Below are 10,777 nucleotides of genomic sequence, written 5' to 3' on the forward strand. Positions count from 1 at the left end.
CCTTGCCTCCCCCTGCTCTACACCCACTTCCTTCCTGCCCCATCTCTATCTCCTTCCTCTGAACTTTCCCTCTATTTGTTATTTTAATTTAATTTTTCTTTAACTAGTTGGATTTTTGGAAGCAAATTTTGTTTTTTTTTCGAAATTGTGGAATACAAATAATTGATTTACATTTTACCATTCATATTCTAGATATCTTTCAAATGTATCTGAGGTTACCTAGCAAATGGCTGATACATTGTGAGCTGTTAATGTGCTATGAGAAGTTTAGGTGCCATTGGTTATGTCTGTTTGTTCTGTGTGTGTTTGTAGCTATTTAAAAATGTAATAAAAACATAACATGACAAACCAAAGCCAGACCCAACAACTGCCCTGGCCCTGGCTCTGTCTCCCCTGCCCCGGGGCTGTGACACTGGCGGTGACTCGCTGCAGCTCAGCCCGGCCCGCTGGGAACAGCAGGAAGGGAAACGCCCCAGCCAGCGCCAGCCAATCCGGCTTCTCTGAGCTCAGGGAAGGGAAAGTGAAACTAACCCGCAGCGGCTGTTCCCGGCCCGGGCGGAGGAGCCATGGCTGCTGCCGGGGAGCTGGCCGGGAGCTTCCAGGACGAAGTGACTTGCTCCGTCTGCCTGGAGTATTTCACAGAGCCGGTGACTATCGAGTGTGGGCACAACTTCTGCCGAGCCTGCATCAGCCAGTGCTGGGGGGAGTCGGAGCCAAACTTCCCCTGCCCCCAGTGCCGAGAACCCGCCCAGCAGAGACACCTGCGGCCCAACAGGCAGCTGGGCAACGTGGTGCAGTTAGTGAAACGCCTGAGGCTGCAGGCGGTGCCGGAGCCCGAGGGGGGCAGAGTGTGTGAGAGACACCAGGAGGCTCTGAAACTCTTCTGTCAGGAGGATCAAACCCCCATCTGCGTGATCTGCAGAGAGTCCCGGGCTCACCGCGCTCACACCGCGCTGCCCATCGAGGAGGCTGCCCAGGAGTACAGGGTAGGGCGCAGTTATCGCCATGGCTGGGAGTTACAGGCCCAGCCTCTGCACTCACAGAGCCCCTGGCCTGGGTCTGAGCAGCCCCGGATTGGAACCTGGGAAGTGCCCGATCCCGGGACCAAAGAACGTTCCTGGGGCTGATGGTGCTGGGGAGGAGCCGGGCCGGGCCCAGCAGCTCTGCCCGGGGAGTTCCCTTGGAGCTGGGGTCAGTCACTTTTCAGTGGGTTGGAGAAGGGGACGTGGTTCCCCAGCCTCTGCTCAGTGACGATCCCAGGGCACAAAGCAAGGACCCGAACCAGCCCCCAGAGCCCTTGTCTGTGTTCGCAGGAGCAAATCCTGAGCCGCCTGCAGCGTCTGAGGGAGGAGAGAGAAGAGCTGCAGGGCCTGAAATCCGACTGGGACAAGGAGAGCGAGAGGCTCCTGGTAGGTGCCCTGCCCCGCCCAGCAGGTTTGCCCAGGGGCGCCAGCGACAGCAGCAGGGGGAGTCTCTGCCCTGTTTGGTGTCTGTAATTCAGGAGGGTGAAGGATTTCCAGGGTCGATGCAGTGAGGGAGTTTAGGGCATTTAAACAGCGCGGGGCAGACTCTGCTCTCAGGTACCTGGTGTAAATCAGGAGTGACCCACTGAAGTCAGTGGGGTTAGGGTCAGATGCTCTGTGACCCTGGTGTTAATTCCCGCTGAAGTCAGGGGGTCACACAGGGTAGCTGGGAGCAGCCTCTGGCTCTGCCTCTGTAGCACTGGGGGTGAGAGGAGACTAGAACTGCTGAATGTGCACAGGTGTCGCAGGGGGTCAGGGTGAAGCTGGGGAGACATTTGCTGCTCCCAGGGTTTGAGTGTCAGACATTTCCAGTGATGCCATCGGGTGTTTGGGCAGCAGCGTTTGCCAAGGCCTGGTCTACACTGAAATCTGTTGCTGGTACCGTGATGGGGTTTGGGGGGATGATTTTTGGTGACATTTTTACTCCTGGCCAGAGCCCTGGTGTAGACACAGTTCTACTGGCAGAGAAGTGACATGAAACGCTCTGTGCAGCCTGGACAAGGCTTTGTGCCATTTCCCATGATCCCCCGCTCTCCCCGTGTCCCTGCCCTGCCCCTGCCCCTCTCTGTGCCCCCCAGAGGCAGACGGAAGTGGAGAGGCAGCTGGTGGTGTCCGAGGTTGAGCAGCTGCGCCAGTTCCTGGCTGAACAAGAGCGCCTCCTGCTGGCCCGGCTGGGGGAGCTGGACGAGGAGATCGGGAGGAGGAGGGAGGAAAACAGCACCCAGCTGTGCGAGGAGATTTCCCGGCTCAGCGCCCTGATCACGGAGCTGGAGGGGAAGTGTCAGCAGCCGGCGCCTGAACTGCTGCAGGTGAGACCGTGTCAGACGCGCCCAGAGCCCAGTGCAGGGAGGGGACGGCCCCTGAGTCACTTGGGGCTCACAGGGTAACTCAGTGCAGAGAGCGCCTGGGGTGTCTTCAGGGCCTGGGGAGTCTGCAGGAGCCAGGAGTTTGGGCCATCAGGGAGGGAAGGAGAGGGAGGCTGGTGAAAGACTCTTCCAGCCCCAGGGCTCAGCTCAGGGGCCCGGCCGTCCCTGCAGAGCAGCTGGTGGGAAAGGGGCTCTGGGCACTAGCACAGGCTGCCTCCACCCCACTGGGGAGCAGCCTGTGGGGCTGGGGCTGTGGGAGCAGAGTGACCCGTCTGGGGCAGTGGCTGGGCTGGGCCGTGGGCACTGACTCTCTGCTCTGTCTCTCATTCCCCTCTAGGGTGTCAGAAGCGCCGTGAGCAGGTACGTCCAGGCTCGTCTGCCCCTCACACCCCGTTGTGCTGGGAAGAGGCTCAGAGACCTGGCTACAGACCCAGCCCCCAGATCCCCGACCGTGGGACGGTCTCACCCTCTGGATCCAGTCCCCCTCCCTCCCCATTGCCCTGGGGCAGCTGGAGCTGTGACTCTGTGACCCATCCTGGGGAGAGGATCGCCCCACAGCTGTGGGCTGGAGAACCCTCCCTGGGGCCGGTCTGGCTCAGGGGATCATTACTGGGGCTGAGGCCTGTCACCCCGAGGGCCCAACTGGGACCTGGACCCAGCTCTGTCATGACCCAAAGCCTGTCCCGTGTGAGGGAGCCCAGGGGCGAAAGAGCCAAGTGTCCCAGCTCATGCCTCAGAGGGGCCGTTTCCATGTCCCAGAACCCCCCACCCCATGGGGAGCGACCAGGCCCCTTGAAGGCTGAGAGGAGACACTGAGAAGTGGCTGGGCCTGGAGAATGGGCCCCTCTCTCAGCTCCGGGAGTGGCCCCTCCAGGCCCTCCTTTCTGGCTTTTGGGGGGGAGGGGAACTTAGGGCCGAGGAGGGAGAGGAATAAACACACTCGTGTCTCTGCAGGGGAGAGGAGGCGACGTCTCCACATCCGGTGCCCAAATCCCCTGAGCTGGAAAAGAGAATCCGGGATTTCGCTCGAGAGAACAATCTCCAGGGGGCTGTGACGGGATTCCTGGGTAAGGGACGCTCCGAGGGTTTCTCTCTTACAGTGTCCGGGCAGGGACAGGTGGGGGACTCCCACGGGGAAGCTGCGGAGCTGAGACTGCAGGAGGGAGGCCCCCGTTGGTTGGGTTGTTGTCAGTCCCTGAGTGTTCATACCGAGCGGGGCAGATCATTCGCAGTCACTGCCGCTCTGGCCTGGCCAGCTGAGCTCAGGGGCTGACTCTCCTGCAGCTGCTGCTGTTCAGAATTTCTGGGTGTTTCTCTCCGGCTCCGATTTGCTGCTCACTGCTCTAGATCTGCAGTTCAGCCAGCTGAGGTTGAACATGGAGCTGCCACGAGGATCCACAGGGCGAGAATCTGGTCTGTGGGTCCGTGGGCAATTGCTGCATCCACAGCCGCAGCCAGCACTGCTGGTGGGGCAGCCATTGATGGGCTGTGAGCTTGTGGGGCCAAGCACCCCTGGATGTCCTGGGTCCTGCCCAGAGGCCCTGGCTGGCAGGGCTCCCCACCCTTGGCCCAGGCAAGCTGTTTAAGGCCATGGGGAAACTCCTGGAGGCTGCCTTGGTACAAATGTAATTCCCTGACCTGCTGCTGGGTTAGACCCTCCCTTGTTCTTGCTTCTTTGCCTTGTCCCAGCCCTGTCCCAGCCCTGCTTCTGCCTTGGACCCAGCCCTGCTCCTGCCTTCCTTGACCCAGATAACCTAGTTCTAACTCCCAGCTCCAATTCCTGGCTCTGACTCTGGTTTGACCCTCTGCTCGGGCATTCGGCTCCTGGCTCTGGTTCTGGCCCTTGGTTCCATTTCTCAGCACCTGACGCCTGCTCTGATCGCTGTGCTTGGCTGCCCGTGTCCTGGCTCCTGACAGCCACGCTGCTGGGCTGTGATTGTCTCTGTTTGGAGGAGGGGAGCAGGGGGTTGGTGGATTTCTGAGCTCCAGGGAAGCTGTTCTGAGCAGAAAGGCAGATTTCCCATAAAGACATGGATGGCTGAGAACAGGAGCTTGGTGTGAAAGTGCCTTCCCCGCTGCAACTATCCCTGCGGCAGCGCCCTCCTGCTGGGAAACGAGAGAGTCTCCCTCCAATGTGCCCTACGTGGGCAGAGGGACAAGCGGGATATTTCTTGGGAACGTTGGTAGCTGGTCAGCGTGAGACACGTTATCACAGACAGACTCAGGCCAGGTTGTCAGCTCCCTGGTGTCAGTGGAGCTTTGCTGATTTACACCAGCTGAGCATCTGGCCCTAGTGTTGGAGCACCTTAGGGCAATTTTTCAGAGGTATTTAGGTGTGTGGTGGGATTTTCAAACACCCCAGAGCAGGCTAAGCACCTACCTCCTATTGATTTCAGTAGGAGTGAAGTGTCTGACCTGCTTCAACACTTTGGCAAATCTCCCGAGGTGTCTGTCTGCATCTTTAGGTGCCTAAATCCCAGTGAAAAGCTGCTTCTTGGGCCTTAGGCCTGGTCAGCACCAGAAAATCAGATCGGCAGAACTGTCTGTCAGAGGCATGAAAAATGCACACCCCTAAGTGGTGTAGTTAAGCTGACCTATGTCCCTGCCTCTCAGGGACGTGAGGTAACTGCACCGATGGGAGAACCCCTCTGTCAGCATAGGGAGCGTTTACACTGAACTGCAACACTGGGACATCTGTAGGGGTTTAAGTGTAGACAAGCCCTTAGTGCCTCTTCTCTCACTGGTATCGTATCATCTGGAAGCTGTGATGGAATGATTGTTAGCACTGGTGATACAGGGACTGTGATTCATTATTGATTTTTCTTTTTCTCTTTCCTTGCAGAGGGGCTGGCTGCAGAGAGAGGTGAGAATCCTGAGTAGCTGTTTTAGGGCAGTGTTACCCACACACTAGGGCACCCACCTTTTCCCAGTCTGTAGGGCTCCAGGCCAGCCCCGCCCTTTCCCAGTCCGTAGGGCTCCAGGGAAAGGCACCTACTTTTACCCAATTCACACTCTAGGGCTCAGGGTCACCCTTTCCCAATCCGTAGGGCTCCGGGCATAATTCTCTGCGGGTTTGCAGGATCTTTTACCTGTGAAGGAGCCTTACACAGTAATATCCCTATTCTCTATTTATTAATAATGACCAAACATAGTACACATGCTAAGCGTACAGGGCTGTGCTCACCAATCCTCATCAGGCAGGCGGACTTTCCCTGTTAGCCAGGCAAGGTCAGTCTGGTCTGGATTCTGGTTGCTGCATGTCAGGGTCATGCAGAGGATTCTAGCAGGTCTGATCTTGGGCGGTGTCTTGGAGGTGGATTCTTCTTCTTCCTTCAGGTCTTTCCTTCTTATTTTTCTTGTTCCTCTTTTCTTCTTCTAGCTGGTCTGCCTCTTGGACCCCAGTTTTTATAGTGAAACATGAGTCCTGCTTAGCTACACCTTAGCCAATCATATTACAAAACAAATCTTTGATCAATCTTAACATATTGCAAAATAATGCTTTAAGCAATCGTACCCAACCACCTTAACTGACCACACTTAGTTCTCTTAGTTATGTAACAGCCAAAAACAAGCAAAGAACAAACAGAAATCATTCAGATACACAGCAGAGAAGTGGGTCCCATACAGACAAAACAATAAGAAGTGTAGAGTTTACAACCACAACTGTTGATAAGTGATTCCTTGCCAGACAGATGCTATCAAACAACGTTTTCTTTAAGCATCTTAAGATCTGTTTCTTTATCTGGTGGTGGTCGGTACTATTAGGACAGTAGCACCTTCTTAACAGCCCGATACTCCATTGTCTGGATGTAATGTCAGGAGGGTGAAGATGTGACTGCATGCTGCTTAGCTTATGGCTGCTGTCTCTCCTGCTATGGCTGTTACTGCTTAGCCAAAAAACAAGGCCTCAGACCTTACAGCAGGGCACAGCAGCTGCTGGGAGCCTGTTCCCCTGTATGGAGCAGCCCCTGGGCTGGGCGGGTGTGCAGTGATCTGCACAGGAGAGAAACCCAGCAGGTGAACGTGGGACAAGAACATGGGACAGAAAAGACAAAACAGAGTCAGAACCTGTCCAGCCCTGGGCTGTTGTGAGACGGTGCAGAGCTGGGTGCGGTGGGAACAGGCCCATGTACCTGGCTAGAGCGGCTGCTACACCGTCAGGGCTGTTTGGTCCAGGGTCTGCCCCCGCCCCTGCACTGGACCCTGCTCCGGGTGCCCCTGCGGTGTGAATTCTCACCTCTCTCTCTCTGCTGGTTTGTTCCAGGACTCAGAAGAGCCCGAGGATTTGCAGGTAACTGAGGCCAAACCTGTGTCAGTGACTCCAGCCCCTCCCCTGGCAGAGATTCACTCCCTGCAGCTGCTCCTGGCACCAGCGCCCCGTAGTGCCCGAAACCTGGGCTCCCTCCCTGTGACCGGCCAGAGTCAGCACATCCCGGCTCCCCTCCCACCGGCCCCGGCACGGCTGGGCTCCGGCCAGTTCTGACCCCGGCCCATGAGCCTGTTGGGATCCTGAGCTTGTCTTCCCGGTGCCTCATCCTAGGGAATCACTGACCCCTGGGGAGCATCCTGTCCCCTCCCCCTGTCACCCTGTCCTGGGCAGGGCACCCCAACCTGTCACCCCTCCCGGGCAGAGTCCCAGGCCCTGAGAGACTCGCTGGCTGCCCCAGGCTGGCCAGGCCCAGGGTGTCCAGCAGGGCCGTTGGTGCTGGCGCCGCGCTCGCTGCCAGAGCTCCCAGCCCCTGACCCAGCCCGGCCTGTTGCCCAGCGCTGACCCCTCCCTGCAGGTGGGGACGCTGCTGCTCTGACGGCTGGGTCCCCCCACCTACCTGCTGCTGCCTCTGCTGCTGTGCTCTCTGGCCCAGCACGTACTGGGACCAGTGCGGTGCTGCTGGGGCGGCTCCTTCCCTTGGCACCTGGATTATCTGTGTCTGGGGCGAGTGGGCAGGGACCTGCTCAGAGACACATGCCCTGTGCTGCACCCAGAGGGCAGAGACCAGCCCGGGTCGGGCAGCAAAGTGCCACCGTGCTGGGATTAACCCTTTCCTTCCAGCCACCCCACCAGCCCCCGACCGGGCAGTGCCACTCGACTCCCCCTGCTCTGATCCCAGGGACCCACGTTCGGCGCTCTGGGGAGCGGCTCTGTGACCGTGTGGGGCAGAGTAACTAGGACACTCTGCAGTGGGGAAGGCCCCGCGCTGTCACGCAGCCCCTAGGGGCTGGGCAGGGAGCGTTATTACTGACATAGCGCCCACCAGTGAGCCAGGCGCTGCAGAGACAGAACAAGGGGCTGCCGGCCCCGCACGGCTCCTGGTCTGAGAGCAGACAAGGCCCAGCAGGGGGAGCAGCAAACTCTGGCTGGGTCGGGCAGAGGGTTTTGTAGAGACCCGGCTGGCTCCGTGCTGGGCCCTGGGTCACCCCCAGTTCAGCTTCCAGCCAGCAGGGGGCTCCATACCCCCAGGCGCAGGGCAGGGCAGGGGCAGCCTGAGGTCGGGGGTGGGGGGGCAAGCTCAGGGGGAGCTGGAGGCTGTGGGGCAGCGGGAGCAGCAGGGAGCTGAAACGGTGGGGCCGGGAGCTGGGCAGGAGGCACAAACCCGTGTGCTCAGCGCTCACTCCAGGTTCTCACTCTGGCACCGGTTCCGCTGGGGTCAGACTCCGCGGTGAGGGGCCCGCACAGCCAGACTGGGGAGAGCCAGGCTCTGTCTGCGGGGGGAGGGGCAGCAGCTCTGTTACATGGTGCCAGTTTCACAGAATTGCCATGGGGAGGTGCCCTGGGGCACCCCCTCAGCTGCCTCAGGGTGGCCTGCAAGCTCCCTGCCTCAGTTTCCCCTCTTCAGCACTCCTGAAATTATTCGACACAGACCAAAACATCTGAGACAAAAGTCCCCTGCTGGGGTTTACTTGGACTCTGCCCGTGGAACCTGCCCCTCCCTTTGCCCCCTGCCATCCTGGCACCTGCCCCTCCCCCAACCACCCTCTGCACCCTGGAGACCCCCCATCACTTCACCCCCACACACCCTGTCAGCCACGTCTTCCCTTTCCCCCTCGGCTCCTATGACTCCTATCCCTGCCCTCACCCCATCTGTGCCTCCCCTGTAACCCTGGCACCCACCTTTACCCTCCTCCCCCTCTGCATCTTGATGTCTGCCCCTTCCCTCTTTTCCCTGTTGCCCCCTGGGGTCTGCCCGTTCCCTCCCTCCATCTCCCTGTTAGTGCCCACCACACCCCTCACTCCCCCCATGCCCCTCTGGTGCCTGCCCCACCCCTCACCCCCTTTGTCCCCTTGTCATCTGCACCTTCCCCCGCCCCATCTTTGGTCCACCTGGTGCCCCCCACTCTCCTCGTGATCCCTCTGACACTGGGGGCTGGCCCTTCACCCGCTCCCTCTAGTCCTCTGGGGCCAGCCCCTCCTTTCACTCCCCCTCTGCCTCCCTGGGGCTCCTTTTCCCCCTTAGCCCCCCTGACACCCGCCCCTCCCTTCACCCCACTCTGCCCCCTGGCACCTGCCCCAGCCCTCGCTCTGCCCTCGGTGATCACCCCTGCCCTAGACACCTCCGCTGCCCCCGGGGTTCATGCCTCACTCTGTGCCCCTGGCGGCTGCCCCACTCCCCTCTCCCCTCCCCCACCTCTGGCACCTGCCCCTCCTCTTCACTCCCCTATGCCCCCTAGAGCCCACCCATCTCCTCATTCCCCTTCCCCTTGCAGTCCCTACATTGCTCACACCCCTCTGTCCCCTGGTGCCCCCCCTTCCCTTGCTTCCCTGTGCACCCTGGGACCTGCCCCTCCCTCCACCCCCCTCTGTGCTCCTGGTGCCTGCTCCTTCCCTGGGGCCCCCCCCCCACTGCCCTTGTGCCTGCCCCTCCCCCTCTGCCCCTCCTCTAACCTCTCCCAGCATCAGCCTGTCCCCTCCCCTGTCCCTGGGCTGCCCTCCCCTGCCCTGCCCCCACTGACACCTTCCCATCCCACCCCTCCCCCGCTCCTGCTCTCCTTCCCCTCAAGTTCGCTCCCATGGGCAGAGGGGCCCTGACTCCCCTTAACGGGCAACAACCCCCCCCCCCAGCGATTAACGGGGACGCAGGTTAATTTCCCTTTGATCCCCGTGACCAGCCCCTGCCCCGGCCCTGACTCTGTGACTCTCTCCCCAGTGGACGTGACTCTGGATCCAGACACGGCTCATCCCGAACTCGTCCTGTCTGAGGATCGGAAACGTGTGAGACACGGAGACACACGCCAGGATCTGCCCAACAACCCTGAGAGATTTGTTACTTATCCCATTGTGCTGGGTGCTGAGGGGTTCCTGGGCGGGAGGCATTACTGGGAGGTGCAGGTGGGAGACAAGACTCAGTGGGATCTGGGGGTTTGTAGGGAATCTGTGAGCAGGAAGGGGGAGTCACATACACCTGGGAATGGATACTGGGACTGGCTACTGAGGATGGGAAATACAAGGCCTGCACCTCCTCCCCAACCCCCCTCTCCGTGAGCGTCAGGCCCAGGCGGGTGGGGATTTTCCTGGACTATGAGGCGGGCGAGGTCTCATTTTACAATGTCACTGACAGGTCCCAGCTCTTCACTTTCACTGACACCTTCTCCGGGACGCTTCGCCCTTATTTCTGTCCTGGTGTCAGTGTTGGGGGTAAAAACGCGGCTCCCCTGATCATCTGCCCGGTCCCAGCCCAGGCCGAAGGGAATCTCTGTCCCTGACAGCGACACCCGGGCAGAGACTGTCCCCTCCCAGCGCTGAGCAGCCCCCAGGCCTGTGCCCAGTGGAGGGTCTAAAGGGCATCACCTGCCCCCTGCCAGCCCCCTCAGTTCTCAGCACCAGGCCTGTTCATATGGGGTAGGGGAGTGGTGCAGAGAAGGGGGTTAGGAGGAGCCAGTTGCTGGGCTGTTGGTGTGGGCGGGTGGGGGTGATGCTGAGGGGGAGGGGAGGGGACTGCAGCAGCAGGAAGGGAAGAGCCCAGGAAGGAGCTCTGGGTAATGTAACAAGGGGGGGAGGAGGAAGAGCCCCTGGCAGAAATGGGGGAGAGGGGGGGGGGGAGGTCCAGTGAGTGTGACAGGGACAGTGAATGGAAGGGAAGGTCCCGGCATTTCCTGCCCTGGGGGAGTCTCTGCCCATGGCGGGGAGTGAAACGGCCACAGGGGGCAGCATGGGGGCAGGGATGAGAGTGCCCGGGCCCTGCTGTATGGGCGGCTCTGCGCTGCAGCCTCAGCCTGTGGGGGGAGGGTGGGGAGTGGGGAGAGCTGGGGGAGGGGATTCAGTAGCTGGGCCAGGGGAAGGGGGGTGAGAGCCCAGCCCCAGAGATGTGTGAGCGAGGGGTCGGGCTGGGGAATGGAAACTGCTCACAGGAAGAAGCCCAGGAAGCTTTTCCCCCTGCTGCCCATGTGTTTGCA

At 60.1% G+C, this 10,777-nt stretch overlaps 1 protein-coding gene across 1 annotated transcript; it reads left to right on the forward strand.

Moving 5' to 3' along the window:
- Positions 1–254: 254 nt before the first annotated feature.
- LOC137143526 (zinc finger protein RFP-like) lies at positions 255–10,268 on the forward strand. Its single transcript, XM_067533343.1, is given in 9 exon segments — positions 255–986; positions 1,314–1,409; positions 2,102–2,332; positions 2,727–2,749; positions 3,344–3,456; positions 5,232–5,252; positions 6,654–6,680; positions 9,532–9,813; positions 9,816–10,268. Coding segments are annotated over 9 exon segments (1,485 nt in total). The 5' UTR covers positions 255–566; the 3' UTR covers positions 10,088–10,268.
- The last annotated feature ends 509 nt before the right edge of the window (positions 10,269–10,777 follow it).

The sequence above is a fragment of the Emydura macquarii genome, unplaced genomic scaffold (assembly GCF_026122565.2).
Source record: "Emydura macquarii macquarii isolate MOO-44397 ecotype Brisbane River unplaced genomic scaffold, CSIRO-AGI_Emac_v2 contig_3341, whole genome shotgun sequence".
Classification (NCBI taxonomy): Eukaryota; Metazoa; Chordata; order Testudines; family Chelidae; genus Emydura; species Emydura macquarii.